The sequence below is a fragment of the Diceros bicornis genome, chromosome 1, assembly GCF_020826845.1.
Source record: "Diceros bicornis minor isolate mBicDic1 chromosome 1, mDicBic1.mat.cur, whole genome shotgun sequence".
NCBI classification, from domain to species: Eukaryota; Metazoa; Chordata; class Mammalia; order Perissodactyla; family Rhinocerotidae; genus Diceros; species Diceros bicornis.
Genome location: NC_080740.1, coordinates 33,994,354 through 34,017,916, shown reverse-complemented (window position 1 = coordinate 34,017,916; position 23,563 = coordinate 33,994,354). Strand labels below are relative to the sequence as shown.

General features: G+C 34.1%; 1 protein-coding gene across 1 annotated transcript in view; it reads right to left on the bottom strand.

Moving 5' to 3' along the window:
* Positions 1 to 502: 502 nt before the first annotated feature.
* Positions 503 to 23,563, bottom strand: part of WDR36 (WD repeat domain 36) — a 41,196-nt gene continuing 18,135 nt past the window's right edge. Inside the window, exons 13-23 of the mRNA XM_058538370.1 lie at positions 20,571 to 20,685; positions 19,893 to 20,058; positions 19,515 to 19,623; positions 17,128 to 17,207; positions 11,401 to 11,508; positions 9,858 to 9,955; positions 9,337 to 9,482; positions 6,794 to 6,913; positions 6,304 to 6,385; positions 4,741 to 4,928; positions 503 to 3,603 (exon numbers count right to left, since the gene is read on the bottom strand). Coding sequence (XP_058394353.1) covers positions 3,454 to 3,603; positions 4,741 to 4,928; positions 6,304 to 6,385; positions 6,794 to 6,913; positions 9,337 to 9,482; positions 9,858 to 9,955; positions 11,401 to 11,508; positions 17,128 to 17,207; positions 19,515 to 19,623; positions 19,893 to 20,058; positions 20,571 to 20,685 — 1,362 coding nt within the window. The 3' untranslated portion in view covers positions 503 to 3,453. The remainder of the gene's footprint in view (positions 3,604 to 4,740; positions 4,929 to 6,303; positions 6,386 to 6,793; positions 6,914 to 9,336; positions 9,483 to 9,857; positions 9,956 to 11,400; positions 11,509 to 17,127; positions 17,208 to 19,514; positions 19,624 to 19,892; positions 20,059 to 20,570; positions 20,686 to 23,563) is intronic.

The window sequence follows — 23,563 nt, the reverse complement described above, 5'->3', positions numbered from 1 at the left end:
ACGCCTCTCCAGCCATGCTGAGGCCGCGTCCCCCATACAGCAACTAGAAGAATGTGCAACTATGACATACAACTATCTACCGGGGCTTTGGGGAAGGAAAAAAAAAAGGAGGAGGATTGGCAATAGATGTTAGCTCAGAGCCGGTCTTCCTCAGCAAAAAGAGGAGGATTAGCATGGATGTTAGCTCAGAGCTGATCTCCCTCACAAAAAAAAAAAAAAAGGTTTTAAAAAAAAAAATAAAATCTCCAGAAATGAATCTGTCAAAAATGTATGATTATATAAAGAAATCGTATAAAATCAAGAGTCCCACAGAAGATCTCATTTAATGACACACTGTTCTTGAAAAGAAGTACTATTGTAAATCTCTCCAAATCAATACTATAAATTTAGCGCAACCAAAATCAAAACTTCAAGATGTGCTCAACAATAGCTAAGAAATTTTTGAAAAACATTAGGAAGTCTTTACCCCCACCAAATCTGAAAACATAACAGAAAACTATAATCAAAGCAATGCATTATTTATTAGGGATATCAAATACTTAGCACGTAATAAAACAGCACTTCAAATCAGTGAGAAAAGAATGGACTTCAATAAACGGTTTTTGGACTTTTAAATAAAATCAGCTCTATTCCTTACACTTTTCACAAAAGTCAACTCCAGATGAAGATCTGGATGCATACATGATAAATATGTTAGAAGAAAATACAGAATATGCTTTATGTTTTTAAATAAAGTCATAAAAAAACTATTGATTTGACTATATATAAATATAAAACATCTATTAAAAAAAGACACCATAAGTTAAAGACAGGTGACCAATTAACAGAAAACACTGGTAACAAACATAAAAGACTAACATCTAAACTATATGAAAAACTCCGAACAAATCCATGAGACAAATCACTCAATAAAAAAATGAGCAGTGTTGGGAAAAGGTAATTCACATGAGAAATATAAAAATGGTCTAAAATAAACATATGAAAAGATGCCCATCCTCATTAGTGACAGAAATTTTTGAATTAAAACAACATTTTTCCACCCACTAGATTAATAAAAAATTTTAAAATGATACGAGAAACTATAAATTGATAACAGTCATTTTGGAAGCCAACTGAATTATCTCTTTTAAAACTGCCTAACTCTGGCCCAGCAATTCAAAGCCAAAGCACATATTACAGAGAAATCCTTATATGCACATAAAAGTCATACAGGATGATGTTCTTTCAGCACTGTTTGTAATTAGGAAAAAGAAAAAAAGGAATCTACCTTAAGAGTCCATTATAGGCTAAACGGATTGTGGGACGTTAAAAAGTGAAGAGATTATGTATGATTATAACGAAAAATAGAAAACCAAGTAGAAAAGCTGCAGAATGATAAACATATATTTATGTAAAAACCAAAACTATATATTTAATTTCCTTTGGCATATATAACATGTATATACATTCATAGAAAAAGGTCCAGATGGAAAGTTAACAACTGTTATTTCTAGGGAGAATAATGGGTTTGAAGCTGATAGTTAAAAACAGACTTGTCTCTGATGTTTTTACAAGTAAAATGTTGTCATATACTACATTTGTAATTTAAAATTTAAAGGAAAAACAGGACACAGAGTCATACATTTTAAGAAAAAACATACACACAAAATTATCCTTTGTATTTCCTTCTCCCTCCCTTCCTTGATGGCAAACACAGAGCAAAGGTTCTGGAAGATTAACTACCAAAATAGTGTCGTAATACTATCTAAAGTTATCTCCAATAAAAACAACACACACAACTCCTGTGTTCTCATTTGAAAAAGAAGAAAATTCAGTTCAAGATTTACAAAAGCAATACAATTTCAGTTTAGAGTGCTTATTATTTTGTTTTAGTTATTTACAATCTTCATGGTACATGACTGTATACTGAAATCTTGCCATATCTTTAGAATATACTATTTGCGGCAGAGAGAAATAGTTTTAAAGTTAGAACTTAAATCATTATTAACATTTCAGTCAATGGCTTTATTAAGTTTATTTACACTTCTAAAAGAAATACAAAATGAGAGTACAAAACCAGACTGGCTTATTTCTTTAGCAGTTTACTAATCCTACTTTACACCATTAAACAAAAACACTTTGATATTTAAAGTTATCACTGATCAACTCACGAGGACTCTTCTTTCTGGAGATTTTTCTGTAAAACCTTCTTATCCTAATGAGAACCATACTGGCTTTCAAATACAACCGGCTGCATTTCATGAATGACACTACTTTAGAGTAGCGTAAACTAAATATTGTTTTTAGAGCGCTGTGCTTTTAAGAATCACTTATTTTTAATCCATGTATGGCTCAAGTCTTGAACCATGAAAAGAAAACGATAATGAGAAACTGCCACAGCTATCTGGTTTCACAATGGTTATGAGAGAAAAGTACAGTCAGCAGTTTCCTCCCAAATAAAAACGTCATCAGTGGGGAAGAAAAACCTTTTAAGGATATCTTCGACGGAATTTGGAATTTTCCCGACCTATCCTAGGTATCTGTCAAGTGTCTCCTGTAGCAATGTGCCTTGTAAAAGTGCCTCTCATGTTCCTAATACAAGGACAAGTTCCTTTAGAAAGGCTACTCTAGAGAGAGCACCATGGCAGTGTTAGAAAATCTGGATCTGTCACTGAGATCCCGAGCTGATTTCAGCAGCCTCCTCTGTGCATTACAGGAGGGCTGCACTAATGTCTGACACACCTTCCAGCTCTAAGATTCCTCGATCCACGTTTTCATCAAAGGCCAACAAGGAAGGAAACACAACTTTTTACTTCATATCATGAAGGCACTTTTATAACTGCATTATCTATCAGTTTTATCTTCAATTTAATACAGCAATACTTTACATGAAAACACCCAGCATCTCTTCTATGTTACAGATATTCAAAAAACCTGAGCCGGGGGGCCAGCCCGGTGGTGTAGTGGTTAAGTTCGCACACTCCACTTTGGCGGTCTGGGGTTCCCCAGTTCGGATCCCGGGCATGGACTTACTCACCGCTCATCAAGCCACACTGAGGTGGCATCCCATATGGAAGAGCTACAACTCTACAACTATGATATACAACTATGTACTGGGGCTTTAGGGAGGAAAGAAAGAAAAAAAAAAAGAAGAGGAAGATTGGCAACAGATGTTAGTGCAGGGCCAATCTTCCTCAAAAAAAAAAAAGAACATGAGCTGGTGATGACAATCCAAAAAAAGTCATATACAAGTAACCGATGTGAAGAGACTCAGAAAATAAATCATTTGAGCAGATTCGTTAAGTCTTTAAAACAAAGGGCAGCCAGAAAGTATTTAGCATTTAAGGGGGAGAATGACTGACTAGTCAGTGCCAGCGTTTATTTTCTTTTCACATTGAAACTTGGAAAACAAGATATGAGTTAAACTGAACCCATTTAATATGAAAGTCTTTGATTTATTTAGTCAATTTACTTTTATAACAAAGCACTTTTTATATAATTTAAAACACACATGCTTTGATTGAAGAGTGACTGTAAATGGATCCAATTTTCTTCCACCTGTGATGATAACTTTGTCATTTCTTCTATAAGCACTGGCTCTGAAGAAAGCATTTTGAGATGTAACTGAAAAGAAAAATACAATAGCTAAACATTTTATTTAAGAAAATTAAAATGCTATTTACTCTGGACTCAACTTTTTTACCAAGGAATGTCTGAAGGTACTATTCTGAATACTGTTTTCTTAAATGCTGGTTTGTTACCATCTCCCATCTCCCTGCTTTCAAACTTTTTATTATGAGTTCCTTTATGGCACTGTCACTCCCTTAGCAGAACTGAAGTGGTCATTACTCTCCTCCACCTAAGGACAGTCCTGATATAAATCCGGAAACAAGGTCCTACTTCTAATACTAAATTCCTATTTCTGTACTTCTTTAAGTTTCTCCTTTCATTGTAACCCACTGGTAATCAATGGTAGATGGGCCCTTTGCTTTATTTTCTCAAGATTTAAGTAAATTTATATTTAGGAACTAAACTCAGTAGGGAAAAGATATAGAAACAATTTTTCACACTTCTATTTTTTCATCCTACATGCTATCATCTAAATATCTACTTTTTAAATAATTTTAAATAATTATATCAAATGAAAATTCATTTCAGATATTAATGGAATAGATGAAGAATCATATCTGCTATTACTGAAAATTATCTACCTCCTTCAACACATTATACGACTGAAATAAACATGAGTTCTCCATTATATCAGTCATAAAAGCAACACTGTATTGCCAAATCACTTGAAACTCCTTCAACCAGGATAGAAATAAATATTTTGATTTCAGCAGTAGAAAAAACAAAACAAAACAAAAAATAAACATAAGACCTGACTTTCTTTTCACGAGCATAGGAAAACTACCAAAATGTAGCTACTTAAAAAAGTTAATAGTTTAGTATATTGAATCAAATGGATGACACAGAAAAGTCAAGGGGTTGAGCCAAAAGTGTGCTGAGTTAAAAAAAAAAAAAAAAGACTACAAAGTTGTCCAATACGGCAGTTACTAAGCACAGGTGACTATTTAAATTTAAATTAATTTCTATAAAATAAAAAATTCAGTTTCTCAGTCACATTAGCCACAAGTAGCCAGTGGCTGCCATGCTGGACAGTGCTGATATAGAACATTTCCATCTTTGCAGAAAGTTGTATCAGAAAACACTACTCTAGAGGAAGGTAAGCTGGGAAGTATTGTCTTACATTAGACCTACCTTTAAAAACAACGCAAGGTATGCCTGGGCTAACTCAAAATCACGCTTTCTGTCCAACATCATCCCGATCATTTTTAAGAAGCTCTGCATGACTTCTACAGACCCGCCACAATCAGGAGACAAGCTTCGCAGCTCTGTTTCAATTCCTGATGGGCCTAATTCTTTCAGAAGGTTAAGAGCAGCCTCATCTGCATTAAGTTTTGAAAAGAAACCAGTTATTACCTACAATCCCTTCACTTAGGAAACTAGTTTTCATTTCATACCTCAAGCAACATATATGTTAATGGCACAGGAAATGCTTTCTGTGGCTTAATTTTTTCTGTTAAGTAGTAGAATGAACCTCAAATTAAGTAAAAATCAGTACAAATGATGAAAGTAATACAATAAAAAGTAATAAAAGCACTAAATTTTTTGCACTTTCAGTAATTTAAGTTTTCTTTCTGCTGTTAAGGCTGTTAAAGAAAATATAATTAACGCCTGGCAACAGACACTCTAAGATGCTCATAAATCAATCAAAACAAATCCAAATATAAGGCTATAAAGGTAAATAAGAAATTTTTAATAGTAGTTGCCACTGGAGAATAGGATGAGGTGGGAGAATTTATTTTTCTTTCTTTTGTTATAAAAATTATAAAAGTACCACATGATCATTAAGAAACACTAACAATACAGAAATATATAAGAGGGGAAAGACCCCACTTTATTCTTACCCATGCCAAATCTATTTCTTTTCCCCAGAAGTAAGCACTCTTGTTTCATAAGCATCCAATGAATACATATTCTATACACTTACAACTATTTTTATACGAGGCATTTGATATTACAATGGCAATGACTATGCTTTTAGCTTTTTGAAAAGGAACAACAATCACAAAAGTCTAATAAATTTTATTTTCTGTCCTTCAGTATATACTACACAAAAGTACTTTTCTTCTTTGTACTCCCATAAATGTAACAAGTTACTCCTTGTATGATCTGCTATTCTTTAGTCATCTACAATGGCCCATCAGTACCATTCTTTGACTTTTGCCAATGTGGCCTCCAGTGATACTGGTATGGAAATAAGAGCATTTGGATCAGAAAACGAGAGGATAAGTCAAACAGGAGAGTGTGAATTTGTTAATTGCTTATAGCTCTTATTGTTCATCATAGCTACACATTGTAGCTTTCAAAATTTAAATATATTAACATACTCAATAAATTTTAAAACTGCCTTTTTATGGTATAATTTGGGAATATCTGAAATCACCTAAGACAAAAGTCTCTGCTGTATTGCAAACTGCATTTGTAAATAAAAACAAAAGCAAAAAACAGAAAAAAATCTAATTTTCCATAAAGTGTGAAAAGTTCTCAAAAGATTATTATAATATTATCATCTGAATTTAGTGCTACTCATTTAATATAATACAAAAGCTAAAATTACTTCAGATTAAAACCAACATTTCAGTCCTTTTAGTTTTTACTATCTTCTTTCAGCTACCGACAATTTGCTAATTTCATTCAATTTCTCTTCACATAAATAAGCTGAAGATACTTGGTAAAATATTTTATAATGTAACTTACATTTATTATTTACCAGTCCTTCTTCAAGTTTCAAGCAGAAATCTGATTTTTGAGCCAAAATTCCAAGATTTACCACTTTAGACTTAAGCAAAAACAAATATACATTATTCAAAGAACACAAGTGTAACAAAAAAATTTATAGATTATAATTAAAAGCTATCACTAGTATACTCTTTTTTTTTTTTTATATAATTTTATTTATTTTTCCCCCAAAGCCCCAGTAGATAGTTGTACATCATAGTTTCACATCCTTCTAGTTGCTGTAGTGGGACACGGCCTCAGCATGGCCGGAGAAGCGGTGCGTCAGTGTGCACCCGGGATCCGAACCCGGGGCCGCCAGCAGCGGAGTGCGCGCACTTAACCGCTAAGCCATGGGGCCGGCCCACTAATTTACTCTTTATCTGTAAAACCAGGTCTTGGTAAAGAACTACAAAAGCACAACACAGAACACACCCCCCTTCCACGGAGAATGCTCCGATTTGGTTTTCACCTGCTGGGGATCATTATTTTGTTCAGGTGCAGCATATCTGGGTACAAGGCCAGGAACTGTCGGAATAAAAAACGGTGCTGATTTGGGTACTTTGGGTGGTTCCTTTGGTTTATTCTTTTTCTGATTAAGAGAAAATGAGAGAGGGAAAAAGACTAGTAAGTAATTATCTTGCTAACAGTTTCTAATATTTAATTCCAAATCAATTTTAAAACGAAGTCCAAAAAGTAATAAAAAGGAATGAAACTTTTCCAGATTAGAATACTAAAATAAAATCCCAACCAACCAGTACCACAGATATCTTTAAACTGGGCTTCCCGATGCAGCCCTCCAGTAGCCTTCCCAATAAGGCAGAAGGAAAATGACAGGGTTCAGCAGATGCTCTAAGACAAACATAGCTCATTTTCCCAAAACATTAATATTTACAGGAATATTTAGGTGAAGAAATGACAACCAAGTAATTTTGAACTTCTTTTATATTGAAATACAACCTTTTTCAAAAAATGGCCTAAAAAGCAAAATTTAAATACATGCTCAATAGTTTCTCAAATCTCTTTTCTTCAAAAGAAAGACTGCCACTGGAAGTAATTTGGTAAAATTTTTTTGGGAAGCATGGCCCCAATTCTTCCATTTTGTAGGAATTTTTACTTATTTTTCCTCAGTATTTTGTGTTTTTAAAAAGCAAGAGAACACTACTGCTCATTTATAAAATATTTCCAATGTTAGTAAAATTCTATCAGGAAAATCTCCCTCAGAATTCCAACTGACAGAATTTAGTTATGGTGACTACACTGCTACATGTCACTATCTCAGGAGCATCTGATGAAAGAGCCTTTCTAAGGTAAACTGCCTGATATCTGAGCGTCACAATTTTACCTTACCCTGTTCCTCTTCCACTCTTTAGGCGCTCTTTAATCCTAGGGAGATTTGCTTTTTGAAAGAAAGCCAGGGTTACTTGTGGCCTCATGGGGGAACAGCATAAAAGAAAGTTATTACATAAAAGCAGGACAAAGTACTACCAATTGTAGTGTAAGCACACCCCTTCTTCGGGATGATACAGACTGAAGCTGAGTCCCAGTTACCCTCTAACTCACTGTTCTTGAGTTGGAAGGCAGACAGCCACTGAGTTGTAAATAAAAATAAAAGGCTTTTGGAGGAGCTCCACAGGGCTCTGGAAATTATCTAATCTTATAAGGAAAACCAAAAGTAGAAAAGTTAACCCACAAAATAAATATAAAAATTCTAACTTCTTTCACTCAGTAGGAAATGTTAGAGGTGTTAGCAGATTTCTCTCATAAAGATCATTCACTCAGGTTTCTATAAAAGTTTTTATGCAGAACAAACTATACCTGAGCACAGTAGCACAAAAACTTAGCTCAATTAATTGGTCATTATTCTGACTGTTCCCTTCATACGCACCTACTTGTACTTTTTAATGCATTGCTTTAAAGCTACGCCATAAAGTACCCCATTATAGCTGACAGACTGGACAAATTGATGGAGAGATCTCAGAACTATGCTCCTAAACAACATACCTTTATGCTGATGCCCAATCTCTCAAAAAGTGAGCAAGTAAAAAAGAAGCACTTGTAACTTCTGTTAGGAAAATTAACAGGTGAAATCTTCTATCTCTTTTCTTACCCAATACACATGTATCTTTTCTGGTGCTAAGTTATTAGTTACAAAAATATTTCCCGAACCTTTTTCCCGAACCTTGTCATAGTTATCTATGTCAGTGTTCCTTACACTTTTTTTTATGCCAGCCCACAACATGACTTACTACACAAATAACCTCTAGTGAATGTGTGAATATGTGTATCTAACCAAACCAAGTTTCATAAAACAACACTTACCCTTATTATCAGAGGATAACCTCTGAAATTTTCTAGTCTAATCTGTTCTTTTGCTTTTGCTACTCATAAATGGGGGTCATGAAACACACTTTGAAAAACACTAATTTATGCCATAATTGTCCATTTTTCATGTAAACTGCAAATTCCTCGAGGCCAAAGGGGCTAGGTTTTTTTCAGTTGTGTTGGAACATAAGTCATACTGACTTGTGTACCTGGACCTGACACAGCATGCTCTAAAAATCTTGTAGTTGACCAAATAGGGTGTGGGATGATAAAAGGGAGCTGAAGCTTAATAAAAAAAGAGACTAATGAAGGTCTTCTAATCCCCAAATGCCTAGTAACAGAAATATCACACATTATGGTAGCAATTTTTTTCTTGTTTTAGAAGCCAAAAAAGTAGTTTATTAGTCTCGATTTTAAATATCCAATTTCTAATAGCTCTATAGTTGCAGGCCATACTTTTGCTATATCCAAAGGTCTGCTGAGTGCTCTCCAAGTCGATATATATAGCGAGAGACTCTTGTGATAATCATCCTGGACTAAATAGCATTCAACTACATGGTGTTCTCTTTACTACCTTAGGCATTAACTGTCCTTCCTAAAGCCCCCAAAGTAGGGGAAGCTATCTCTACCAAAGAAAATGCTTCCAGTATATGCCTTTAGGGGCCAATATTCAGTGTACTACAGTATTACCTTAATAACATCAAGATTAAGAAGGTTTTTCCACCGTGACTCAGGGAGGAGTGATAGAGTCACCAACTGCTCATTCAGCTGTTCTGGGGAATCATACTCTATCATTTCATCACTTGGTTCTATGGTTTCTTCTGATAATTCTACATCTTAAAACAAAAAAATTTCAGGTAAAACAACACAAAATGAGATTTTTATTAAAAAGCAACTTAATTCATTCCAAATCCATTAGTATTTCATAACATGTTCATTCAATGTAGCCTTGTAAACTTTACTTCCTTTCTTTATCTTCTACAACTCCCATCCCCAGACCCAAAACACTTCTCTACTGGTATACTATTTGATATCTTATCAATATCACATCAATTATATTTTTGTATAAATTCATGACATCATTAAAAGTATTTCATATCAGTTAAAAAATATTTAGACTGAATGCATTAAACTGCTTTTGGTAGCAATAATTCCCCATGTTAAGTTTATGATATTACACTTCAAAAATTATTTTACTATTCTGTGATTACCTTGGGTTTGACAAGTACCAGGAAGCATCACTACTGAAGGAACATAATCTGCAGGAAGTGGTCGTAATGAAACAACTGAATACAGGGAGACATTGGACCTGAGAAATAAAAATATAAGTAATATTTTAAAACTTATAAAAATAGTTTTTTCAGAGAAAATTCAATTACTAGTAATAATCTCTATAAGCTTGAATTTGGCTATAGATTCCAATCACCTGTAAATTAAAAAACAAGATCTCAAAGACAGAAAGTATTAATTTGAAAACGCCTTGATTCATGTTATAGATGTCATCACAAGAAAGATGCACACAAACATTATTAATGGAGTATTTTTAATGTAGTACAAAAAAGTATTTATTTGTGATATCAGTAATGGATAAGACTTTTATAAGGCAACATAACCTCCAAATATTTGTATTGTTTTGACAAATGTCAACCTTCATTTAAGGAAATTTATAACCAAAGGAAAGATGGACTCAGAGAGTTAAGTCAGAAGGCAAATATGCTGATCAGATCCTTCAGGTTGTTGAACAGTCATGGATTTCCCATTCTCTAGAATGGTCCTCTAAGTGACCATGTTTCTGCTATTTGACCCTGCACCACGGCCTTAGATGACTATTAAGATGTAGATACCTGTCCCAAAGTGGGCTAATCAGATTCTCTTTCCCACACATTATGAATCTGGAATGGAAAATAAAAATTGGGAATATCAGGTTCTGAGTTATCTTAATAGCGGTACTATATACTGTGGCTGCTGAGGTCCCACAGCTACAATTCTCCTCGTCTTCATTTTTCAAGCCTCATGGATTTCAGGAGATACTCCATTTTGCTTATTAAGGTGGCCAGAGTCAACTTCTATTATATAGTTAATTTAATTTCATATCCTAAAAATCTAATTATAAAATTTTATAATTAGAAAAGGAATTAATTTCCCTTCCTCAATAATAAGAGTTAAAAGAATTAGATTCTAAACTCAGGAAATAGACAAAAATTTTTCTAGACCCAGATGACGTACTGTTTATTTCGAACTCTTACATGTTGATCATAGTGGAATAGGAAGATCACCATAAATATTTTCACATGGTTATGAAGAGTTACACAACTAGAATGAATGTCAGAAAGCATTTTGCCCACATTTATGCCTTATTTTATAGATGAAGTAGGCAGAAGCCGAGAAAAGACAGGCCAAGGTCATAAAGCGACAGTAGGGTAGTGGCAGGAAGGCCAGGGCCTGGCTGGGGACTCCTTTTTCTGACATTTTTAAATTCATTTATCCTTTCTACAAATAAAAGCCAAATATGATAACAGACAAAAATCAATCCTGTGGTTTAGAATACACACTTGAGCAAAGCTAACTAAATTATCAAGCAGATACTGAATCAGTCATAGACTTATGGTGAATTTAACTCTCTGTGTTAACTACGTGACATTTCCATTCTATAAATTAAAAAAAAATCTAAATGTCACTGTTAGTAACTCTGATTCTCTGACAACATCATCTTTCTTCTCCTTATTCAAAACAGAACTGCATGAAAGCACTTACCACAGATAAATTCCAAGGTGGTCCACATGGGAAGTAGCCAGAAAGTCTCCAGTAGGGGACATAGTAACATTGAGAGGAGCTGAGTCCAGCAAAAAGCTGTCTATAAGGCTATAAAAAAGGAATCAAGACATTAAAGTATTTGAACTCTCCCAAAAAGGATATAATTCACTAAATATATTTTTGCTAAAAGGACAAGGAATAAGAGATGCAGAAAATTTTCATTTTTGTTTTAATCACCAACACCACAAAGTCATCACTAACAAACAGCTTTGTCAACTAAGTTACTATGTGAAAATAATCTCTCTTAATGAGAAAGACGCAGAATACTAAATAGACCAACTAACTGGAGAAAGAGTTTCAACAACAGGGAGAATATAGTAGGAAATACTCTGCTTTGCTGGAATGCCATTTTGGTAGACTGACTTGGAGACAATTCTGAAGATGTCACACATTTAAAATAAATGTAATTATCAATACTCCCCTGTATTTTTGCTATTTCAGTGAAAAATAATAAAAGGTGTAGGTAACAGAAGAAAGTAATAAAATAAAACAGCTGTAAATAAGAATAAGAGAATGGTAATGGAAAAAACTTTTGAGGAATTCTACCTGTTTCTCAAATAGGTAACCATGCTATACATGAAACATATGAAATTCAGTCTACAGAGCACAACCACAGAGCGGCTTATGGAAACTAATCCCACAGCTTTAAAATGCTGGAGGGTTGAAGAGTTGGGAGAAAGGGGGAACAATCACACCCAGGTAGGAGACTCAGAATAGGCTTCTCAGAGAACACAATTTTTGAGATGAGCCTTACAAATGGATAAGATTTCAACGGATGTTGATGGAAGAAAAAGCATTTCCTAGCTGACAGAAATGTGGAGGGCAAAGCGAGGGAAAATACAATTGGGTTCAGTGAGGAGTGCAGTTTGGTGCCTAAGCAGAAGGCTGCGTACAGGGTCTTGAATACCAAACATATGAGTTCGTTTCTATCTTTCCATCAATGGAAAGTTACTAAAGGCTTTTGAGCAGATGGTGTAATCTTCACTTTCCTAAGAAAATCTGCCATCAGAATGAAGAATATATTATTGCAACAGGAAGAATAATGAGATTATGGTAGTAGTAATCTAACAAGTAATGAAGATCTGAACTAGGATGGTGGCAGCAGTAAGTGAAACAAGGTGGATTTAAGGAGCAAAGATAAAAGCCTAACACAGCGGCACCCTGCAGGAGAGGCTTCTTAGGCTGGCTAAGAGTGCAAATACTTTGTATACTTTAAGTGGAGTATACTGGTTTTAATCATGGCTATTTTAAAAACTACTTTATTCACTGAAGCCAATAAATTATCGGTGGGAAGGCACAGCAAAATGACTGGAATTCAGAATCTACATTAAATAAAGCAAATTATTTCAAGAAAAAAATAACAGCAGTTAACATTTTTTTAGTGCTCCATGCTAGGAAGTATCTTGAGCACTTAAGTCTACTAATTTAATCCTCACAACCCTATGAGGCAGATCTGTCCTTATTATACAGATCAGAAAACTGAGGCCCAGTAAGATTTCAAAACTTGCTCAAGGTAGAAAGTAACCGAGCCAGGATTGTCACCCAAGAAGCAATCTGCACTCTTAATCACTAAAAACTCAGTAAAACCACTACTGAAACTACAGGTACAACAATACTCAATAGCACAAACACACTCAGGGGATGCCCACACTGGTGATTCACGGAACAAACTCTGAGCAGCTCAAATGTAAATGAAGACTCTCCAGTGAAGACATTAAGTGACTTGTCCATGATAAAATCTCTCTCTCAATTTGTTCAGAGAACAATTAACAAGGTAAACCTTAAATAATGAATGCAAGACAGGAAGATAAGACTAAAATTAGGAGTACAGGAAACACACACTCAAGTGTGCTCAGGACAATGACTGCTATTTAATTCTGTTATGGGGGAAAAAGTGAATAACCTATTTGATTTCTGCTCAGACTTACTTTGGAAGCTCACAAGAATGGCTTCTCTTGGGGATCAAAGGAGTTGAGGAAAAGGAAACATTTGTTAAACACTTATTATATACCAGAGACTGTTAAATTAGTTATGTTAATTCATTTAATTCAAACAACTCAGAGCAGAAACATTATTCCAACAAATACAGATGAAGATTAAACCTAAACACAGCAGTTTCAGCTCTTAACATTTCTTCATCTTGATCAATATTTGTTCAATAAAAGTTTAAGTATGTGAGGGATGAAACTTCCTAACACATTTAGAATCTATCTGTTAAAAAGAGAATCTGCTGCTTGAGCAAACTTATTTTACTTGATACTATAATTATTTTGTCAAATTCATTGTGCAACTTGATTTCCACAGCTGTTGTGTGTGGGTAAACTGACCTTCCATTATATAAAAGCATCAAATTGAGGAAGGTGGTTTCCATATACACAGCACATTTTATACTGGCACATTAGTTCACAAAGCATAAGTCTGCAGGCTTAATTATAGACCTAACTACTATATGGTCTCTTGCTAATCCCACAAAATGAAAAGTCCCAGGTAAGTTATAATTTCTCTGAGAGAACATTAATAAAATTCCCATTCTAAGGGATCAGATTTTCAAGCACAGAGCCCTGCATATACAGGTGACACTCAGTAAGCCATTTCTGATTTTACTCTGAACAAATGTAGAGTGTCTAGATGTTTAATCTCCAAAGTGATGGCATCGTCTCACATAGGAATCTTCGATGACTAGAACAAAGGGATGGTTTTGCCTCAGTGAAGAATGCAAAACAACATCCTAATCTAATTATTCTCACGTAATGCTGCTCAGAAAGCAGGGGTTGGGGGAGTGAGACAGAAAAAATGCGAAATTCTATTACAACTACTTAATTTTGTATTTTTCTTACTCCCAAGAGAGGTTAACGCGAACTTTCAATAGATTAAAAACAACCAGAAATAAAAGGTGGTAGTGATAGGGGATGACAGGTAATTTCAGGGATGAAAAATTTCAACTCTGCTTCTCTGAGAATCCTACAAACACAAGAAAGTTTTCAGCACTTTAAAAAAACCCTATGGGAAACAGTACAGTACCTCTGCAATTTGTTTTTGACATGCACAATTCCAGAGGACACATCTGTGTGTTACCACACCCAAAGGTTTACTCATAGACAACTTCACTTGTCAGGATATGTAATGAATATATTTATTCTTTAAATATAACACGCTATGTAAATGATGAAACTGCTTACTGAAGAAAGAACTAGGAATCTCCAAAGGTTGCTATACTAATTATCTTCTCAAAAAGACAAAGAATCAAAAACCAACAGTTACCTATGGTTATATGATAAAATACTGATCCTCACTTCCTTATTATCTTCTATATCAAGAAAATCAATTCATCCTTAGGACATATGACACAACCTGGGCAAGGCAGGCTGCTATCACAACTGTTGGGAAATCTGTTTCTTTTTCCTATGTTTATTACAGCAAAATGTCACTTACAAACTATGCTGCCTTGGGCAAATCACTTAAGTTCTCTCTGAGCCTCCATTTCCTCATTTGTAAAATGGGACTAATAACAGTAATAGTACTTACACCTATTTGTCTATGAGGGAAGATGAAAAACAAAAGCATATAAAGCATCTAGCAGCTCATGGTAAATGTCAGCTTAGTTGCAATTAGGCAGCAGTTGTGTGATAAGGCTTTTCAAGCTTTCTTATTTGCTCCATTTCAAATCTTAACCAAAAAAGTACTTATTTTTTTGTATATTAAAAATATACTTTGGTCCAATCAGTGTAGATATTATTACATTTTCTTTTAACAATCCCTATCTGACTCATTTCTTGCTTTTGTGTTTCTCTCAACTTCATGCCTCCGTATTTACTTAAAATTGCCTCAGTATTCACCTAAACATAAGATACTAGAGTTGAAAACCAATCAGATTTAAATCTGTTCAACTTTTTACCAAAATAAGAAATTCAGTAAGAAGGCCAATGCTGAGCCAAAGATTGGCGGCTTTGAATGCTACTTTCAGATCCTCATTCTTCTGTTCCCTAGATAAACTTACCACGTTTTAAAAATATTTTGCAAATTTAGTACTACTGAACATTAACCTCTCTCTCCCTTGTAATGTGAACTAACACAACTAAAAAGGGAAATGAAAAGAGCATTATTTTAACTCTATTACTCATATAACTTTCCTATTGGAAAGTAATTCAAATTATACCATTCATTTTTAGAAAACAGTAAAAGTCCAAGAAGCAAGAAACTACCAATATTTCTAATGGCACCTTTAAAAAAAAAATTATGGAAGTACCAACTTCAGGTGAACTTTTTGAAGGTGGAGGACACAGCCAACTAATTAGATTCTGCTTTACTCTATTTTTACTCTATTTTAAGTGAAAAAGAGACACACCTGTGGACAAAAGTCCCTAGTTATTAGAGCTGGAGCCATTACACTTTTGTGCAGTGCACAATCCAGATCAGGTGTGTATGCTGGATCGTTGGCTGTGCCTCTTTCCTATATGAAACTTGAAGGGAAATGAGGACATCAGGGTTTTCCCTTTCTAAAGGTCAAACTGTTTTCAGGTATGAGCTTATTTAATTCCCGAGAAAGGAAGATGAAGTAGAATTGGACAGAGCTCAACTCAGGAATATTTCAGAGAATTAAAAAGTATCATCTTCCTTCTCATTTTTCTCACCCATCTCTTTCCTTATGGTTCCTGTTAAATTAGACACTTCACTGTTCCCCTCATTCCTCCTTCATTCAGACTCAATCTAAACAATTCTATGTTAACTGATACAATTTTAAATTGTATCTGTACCTACATAGTTTTTAACAAGCGTGCACGCGCGCACACACACACACTCTCTCTCTCTCTCTCTGTAGGTCTCCACTGTTCAAATTATTTAACAGAATTAGATAATATTTTCTCTTCAAGCGCTGTTTTAGTAGCAAGTTTCAATCTATGAAACATATTTCTGAACACAGCTGGGTTTTACTCACATCTTAAGACACATTTTCATTACTCCGTATCTAAAATGTCTTCTTTTAAGAATTTTGTTAGAGACAGAAAATATATAATATATACAAAGGAAAGTTAGGGTTTCTGACCTTTTAACTAAATTCAACATGAACAACAAAACCACTCAAAAGGAAAATTTGCAGTCCTAAAGTCTAAGCTCTATTTTGGAGTATTAAAAAGGCCAAATGAGCTTTCTTAAGGTTTATGAAACTCATTCTATATTGTATTTCAATTTTACAGGAATAGAAAACTTACAAGAAATTGCATTTTCCTCACTATTATCTTTTATGGCACTACTCCTTGCTGTTTAAGAGATCAAAAACACTCCAAGGATAAAATATAATCAAGTTAGAAAAATCTCCAAATATATATTCACATTCAAAAAGCACATAATCCGGGCCGGCCCCGTGGCTTAGCGGTTAAGTGCGTGCGCTCCGCTACTGGTGGCCCAGGTTTGGATCCCGGGCGTGCACCGAGGCACTGCTTCTCTGGCCATGCTGAGGCCACGTCCCACATACAGCAACTAGAAGGATGTGCAGCTACGACAGACAACTATCTACTGGGGCTTTGAGGGAAAAAATAAATAACTAAAATTATAAAAAAAAAAAAAAAAAAAAAGCACATAATCCATTAACTATAGGTAAAAGTCACATGTAAAGACAATGACTGAGGAATCTTCTGATAGAGGCTAGGGATTTAAAAATAAACTCACCACCCAGACGGAAGGTCCCAAGTTCTAACAGAGCAATCCATTGAAGCGCTTATTAACCAACGACCATCAGGACTGAAAGTCTTTAAATTAAAAAAAAAAAGAACACATACAAATATATTACGTGTGTATGTGCGTGTATGTATATATACATATGTACGCATTTATGTATGTATGTGTGTATATTTAACAGCTTAAAAAATGCAAGAAATGAAAAGATGATGCAGGCTTCATGAAAAAAAAAGTCTGAGTAAAATTTAGACCACATTATTTTATATAAAAGGAAATATTTCTCAAACACCACTGATCTGGATAAATATGATTAGGCTTTTTTTTACTATAAAAAGTTAACAGTATCACTCAATTTTTAAATTTTCACTCCATAAACTCCTATATAGACAACTAACAAATCTGTTTGACTACAAAGCGTTTTTAACATAAAATTGCTATTCTGAGAACATTCAATTAGAAATATTTTGTTAGTCTAATTTCAGTTATAAAGTATCTGTAAAAGCAACAAAAGCTACATTTCCTTGAAAAGAGTCTACATATTAGACTGGCTTTCTAAGAATTGATCCAAAATGATTTTGAAGACAAGAATGCAAATTCTCTTAAAATATTCAAGTTACTAAAGAAGTCCTTCTGGGCCGGCGCCGTGGCTTAGCGGTTAAGTGCGAGCGCTCTGCTGCTGGCGGCCCGGGTTCGGATCCCGGGCTTGCACGGACGCACTGCTTCTCCGGCCATGCTGAGGCCGTGTCCCACATACAGCAACTAGAAGGATGTGCAGCTATGACATACAACTATCTGCTGGGGCTTTGGGGGAAAAATAAATAAATAAAATTAAAAAAAAAAAAGAAGTCCTTCTACTTTTACTTGTAGCTTCAGTTAAAAACCTCCTTTTCTTCCTTAATGATGTTTTATTTCGCAAATATAATTTAAAACCACAATAATCAGATTTTCAAAATACATTTAAATAATAAATTACTTATGCTACCTTAAAGAAGTTACTATATCTTTTCTATCAATAAACATGGATAAATAATAGCTCTCCTTGCCTGCAGTATGTAAGTGTTGTAAGGCTTAAATCAGGGCAGATGTGAAAGAAGACCCAAAAAGAAAAACTTTAAGGTTTATGATGGCAGTAGATTGTTCATCCAGGAGTCTAAACGCACCACAGGGATTATGACCTATTTGCAAATGATAGTGGGATAAGTAAACTGTAATTTGTTCAACAGGCTGCCGTGATACTGCGGAAACCCAAATCTTAAAGTATAGAGAAAGCTCAATTTACAGAAGGATAGTGCAGATAATAAAGGATGCGAAAAATGGCCCTGATAGGTAAAGTCACATTATAAATGCTCAGAGATTTAACTGAACAGAAGTAATTTATTACTGAGTAGGAGAAACTCCAGACATACAAGTTGAAAGTAACGTTTGAAAAGGAGAGAAATAGGAGGAGCTATTTGGCACTGACAGACAGTTTTGAAAATGCCATTTCATCAAAATTATTCCATCCCACCCTCATTTCTATAGATGCTGTCACAACAAATTCTGTTGATGGGTAGTTCGGCCAATCTCCCATTTGCAGAAAACAATTTCCTGACCATTTTCTTTTCCTTTTTTTAAAGGAAATGGGTAAACATTGCAAATTCTGATTTTTAGCATGAGAACCGATAAGTAAACATGTTGGGATTGCCACTAAATAGGATTTTATTTTTTTCTGTTTTCAAGTAAATCAAGGTATCTGCAATTGAGGCAAAATGACAATATAAACTTATATACAGTCTTCAACTAACAAATTTATTTTAAAAGTTCTTTTTTTATGAAACATATACTTTCTAAACTAGAGTACTTCTTACTATATCATATATCTCACTACAAGAACATAACAATAAGCTAAAACACATTTTTATTAATTAAACTCTGTCGGATTTAAGATACATAAACTCTAGAAATAACACTAAACTAGGTACCAAGATATTCCGAGTCTCCCACTATTAATTAGCTATGCATGTAGAAAAACAGAAATGAGTTCTCTCAGCCTAGTTTAATATTAAGTCAAAAATGATATACTCGCGTTTCAATGCATCATTCATTCTCCAAAGTATATTTTGGCCTTGTTTAGAGTTTAAGAGAAAAAGACGAACTTTGGGATTTATATATTAATCTGATGGCATGACTCCCTGAGAAATATTAAACTTACTGTAATTGTAAATTTTCCTTAAAAATCTCCTCTTTGAAAATTAATCTCCAAATCATTTATTTTGAACATCTCATATGATGAGTTTAAGGCTATTAAAGGATAACAGTTGCAATTACTTGAACATTTTTAACCTAAATAGACGTAGAAATGAGTCAAGTTTTGTTTAAACATCTAAAATTTGCTTTACCATGTCATTTATTTGGCCCTGGTGTCCAGAAAACTCTCTGACAATCTTCCTAGTTTCTATGTCCAGAACACTAATGGAGAAGTCATCCAAGGCAAGTCCCAGAATGCCACTAGCAAGATAAATGCATCAGTTTTAATAAAAAAACAAACAAAAACACCTTGAACTAAAATCTCACAGTCATTTTAATTTTGTTAATCAAGTATACCTTTGGGGAAATTAAGCAAAATGCTGTTCCTTTATATTCAAAGTCTGATTTTTCCCACTTGGTAAAGTATATACTTGAATTAGTAAAAAACACTTGAAGTCTTTACTTAAATTAAAAACTTTTACCAAAAACATCAAGAAAAAAATCCTTTATCATTAAAAGAAACACTTTACCTGTCTCTATGTAGCAGCATCATATTTGGAGATGACTCGAGGCTCACAGAATGGATTAAAACTTTGTTTTTAAAATTCCAGAACTTGAGTAATCTTTCACTACCAGCTGTGATGGTCAACTGGTTTAATCCATCCACTGCAACACCTCTAACAGACCCTTCATGAGCTTTAAAGCATATGTGAAAAGGAAAGATTTATCAGAATTGGCATTGTCTCTTTTAAACACTACACAAAGAGTGATTCCTTCATTTAAACATCTAAGTTCCCACTATTTATATTCCCTAAAATCTTGAAATTAATCTGGATTTTAGGGGTAGGATGAAGATTATTATATTGCTTGAGTAAAAACAAAATCCATCACTTTGAGGCCACAAAGGGAGTTTCAAAAATCAGTTAAAATTTTCTGCTTAAAGCAAGGAGAAGAAAACAAAAATTTCAATTGTATAATATCCACTTTCCCCTAATAGATCCGTGACTTCATTCATTTTGAGTATTTCAGCATTGTGTTTATAATACATGTAATGGCAGTATCTATACGCCATATTGGGTTGGTAAGAACCCATCTACAGCTTTGGCAAGATGCCTGGCACTCAAGAATTTAATAAATGCCAGCAAAAGTTATTAGGTTTGTATTTAGCTATATTATTTGTTTAAAAATAAGGAAAAAAAATTCAATACCTTGATCTTTGCCAAAACTTCCTCGATGTATACCAGACTGCATGTTATATACATCCACAGTTCCTGATGAGAGACCAATTATAGCAAAGTTTCCACAAGAAGTTATATCCACTGCCTTAGGAGAAAAAAAAAATTTAAATACAAATGACATAGAAAACAACTAACAACTTTTATTGCACTTGATGGTTTCCAAACTATTTTTTATCTACTAATTATCTCATTTTTTTTTAAAAAAGCATGACAAATGAATTGCTTTATTAATTTTCTTAAGCATAACGTAATTATATGTAAGTGTATAAGAAATACCTGCATGATTCTATCTCCATTCTCTAAGAAACATGAAGAAATTATTATCCAAGACAACAAAACACACCTAAGTTAACTGAATTTAAATTTACAAAGTCAGGAGAATTGTATACCAACTGACCTTCAATTTTTAATTTATTCACAACATTGCTCAAGTCAAAGCATTCCATTGCCTAATTTCCTTTTCCTTTACCTTACTTTTGTAACTTCTTCTACAGCTGATATAAAACTGAAAACATACTATTAGTTAGAATGTCCAATGAAAAAGCCAATGTCCAATGAAAAACAAAATATTTTAATTATGACATATTAGGAAGAGAATACATAAGATAGTGCATAGAAAACATTTAGTTTATAAGCAGATGTCTTTTCTTCTATGTTAAAAACATGAGGCTGGCTATGTATTGGGTCATGGCCAGAGAAATCCCTGATTGCCACTGTAAGTCAGTCAGATGTTACCCACCCAAGAGATAATTTAAAAGAGTGCTGAATTTATACTTAAAGAAATAGATGACTTCTAAGACCTAAAAGAAAATATTTAATAGAGGCTATTTAACTGTGCAAAGTAGCTTAAAGTTGATATACCACTGTCCGAGTCAAGACATATTTACATAGCATTCACATACGTATGTTTCACTTACATATATATTTCTAGATAATTATAGCTTATTTCTTAAAACGTATGTATTTTATATATATGGGAAATTATGGAGTAATCTTTTTTTTTCTACTTTTTTTTTTTCTGAGGAAGATTCACCCTGAGCTAACTCTGCTGCCAATCCTCCTCTATTTTGTATGTGAGCCACCCTCACACCATGGCCACTGATAGATGAGTGGTGTAGGTCCTTGCCGGGGAACTGAACCTGGGCTGCCAAAGCAGAGTGCACTGAACTTAACCACTAGGCCACCGGGGCTGGCCCTGGACTAATCTTAAAAAGCATTCTATCTTCCTAAATACAACACAAACATCATCTTATCCATTTCGAATAACTCATAAATGTTTATGCTATGTCATATAGTTATGCTCTCAAGAACTAATGGAGAAAATAGGCTATAACCTACAAGTAATAAAGGCCCTGATGGCCCTGCTGTGCTTTTTAGAACTTGCATTTATTTTAATAGGATTTATTGTTGTTAGTGGGCCTGCTTTTGGCAATCTCCTTTTCTAATTTATTCATTTCAATCTATTACCGATACAGCAAAAGCAAAGCAAAAATGAATAAGCTGACAGGGTTACCTTTGAGTAACAAATTGTACTTTAGTGCAGGGGCTCTCTGACAAATACTTTTGTTTATTACTTATTGGTTACTGGCTTTGTTCCAGGTAGCTGAGTTTGCCAGACGTGTGACTCAGCACCAGTTAAGTATCACTACATATAAACACGAGACACGTTCCGTGAGTCATCACTATACGCTGTGAGTTAAGAACACAGTTTCTGTAATGAGTGGTCCTAGTTCAAACTCCAGCTCTTCCACTTACTAGGCTTTACTGACCTTAGGCATGTTACTCATTAAATTAAGCCTCAGTTCTATTGTCTATAAAAAGAGGCTAATAATAGACCATACTACAGGATTGTTGTGAGGATAATATAAAACATCACATGCTAGGCAGAGAGCCTGGAACAAAGTTAGCTGTAATTATTATTACCACTACTACTACAACAGTTACTCAAAACCACACAGGCACGCTTAAGAAGCTTAAGATAGAATCTCTACAGTTTAGAAAATAGTATAAAAGCTTAAGACTGGATTTCTGTACTATGGAGAATAGAGCATACATACTTACAAGAAATTTGTACAAAATAGGATCAAATGTGGAGTTACACTTTTAATAAGCATTTTCAAATGCAAAGGCAGCCACTGAATTATTTGAACCAATAAGTTCAGCAAGGTTACAAGACACAAGATCAATATGCAAAATCAATTATATTTTGATACACTAGCACTGAACAATCCAAAATGACATTAAGAAAACAATTCCATTTACAATAGCACTGAAAAGAATAAAATACCAGGAAAAATTTAACCAAACAAGTATGAGACGTACGCTGACAACTACAAAATCATTGCTGATAGAAATTAAAGATCTAAATAAATGGAAAGATATCCTATGCTCATGTTTCAGAAGTAATATTAAAATGTAACACTCCTCAAATTGATCTACAGAATTAACAAAATCCCCATCGAGATCCTAGCTGCCTTCTTTGCAGAAACTGACAAGCTGATCCTAAAATTCATATGGAAATGCAAGGCACCAGAATAGTCGAAACAATCTTGAAAAAAGAACAAACTTGGAGGATTCAATCTTCCTAATTTCAAAACTTACTACAAAAGTACCAAAATCAAGACAGTGTGGTACTGGCATAAAGACAGACATACAGAACAATGGAAGAGAATTGAGAATCCAGAAATAAACCCTCACATTCATGTCAAATGATTTTTGGCAAGGGTGTAAAGACCATTCAGTGGGGAAAGAACAGTCTTTTGAACAAATGATGTTGAGACAACTAGATATCCATATGTGAAAGAATGAACTTGGACCCCTACATCACACTATACACAAAAATTAATTCAAAAAGGATTATAGACCTAAATATAAAGGCTAAAACTATGAAACTCTTAGAAGAAATCACAGGAGTAAATCTCCTTGGGTTAGGAAATGATTTTTCAAAAACCACAAGCAATACA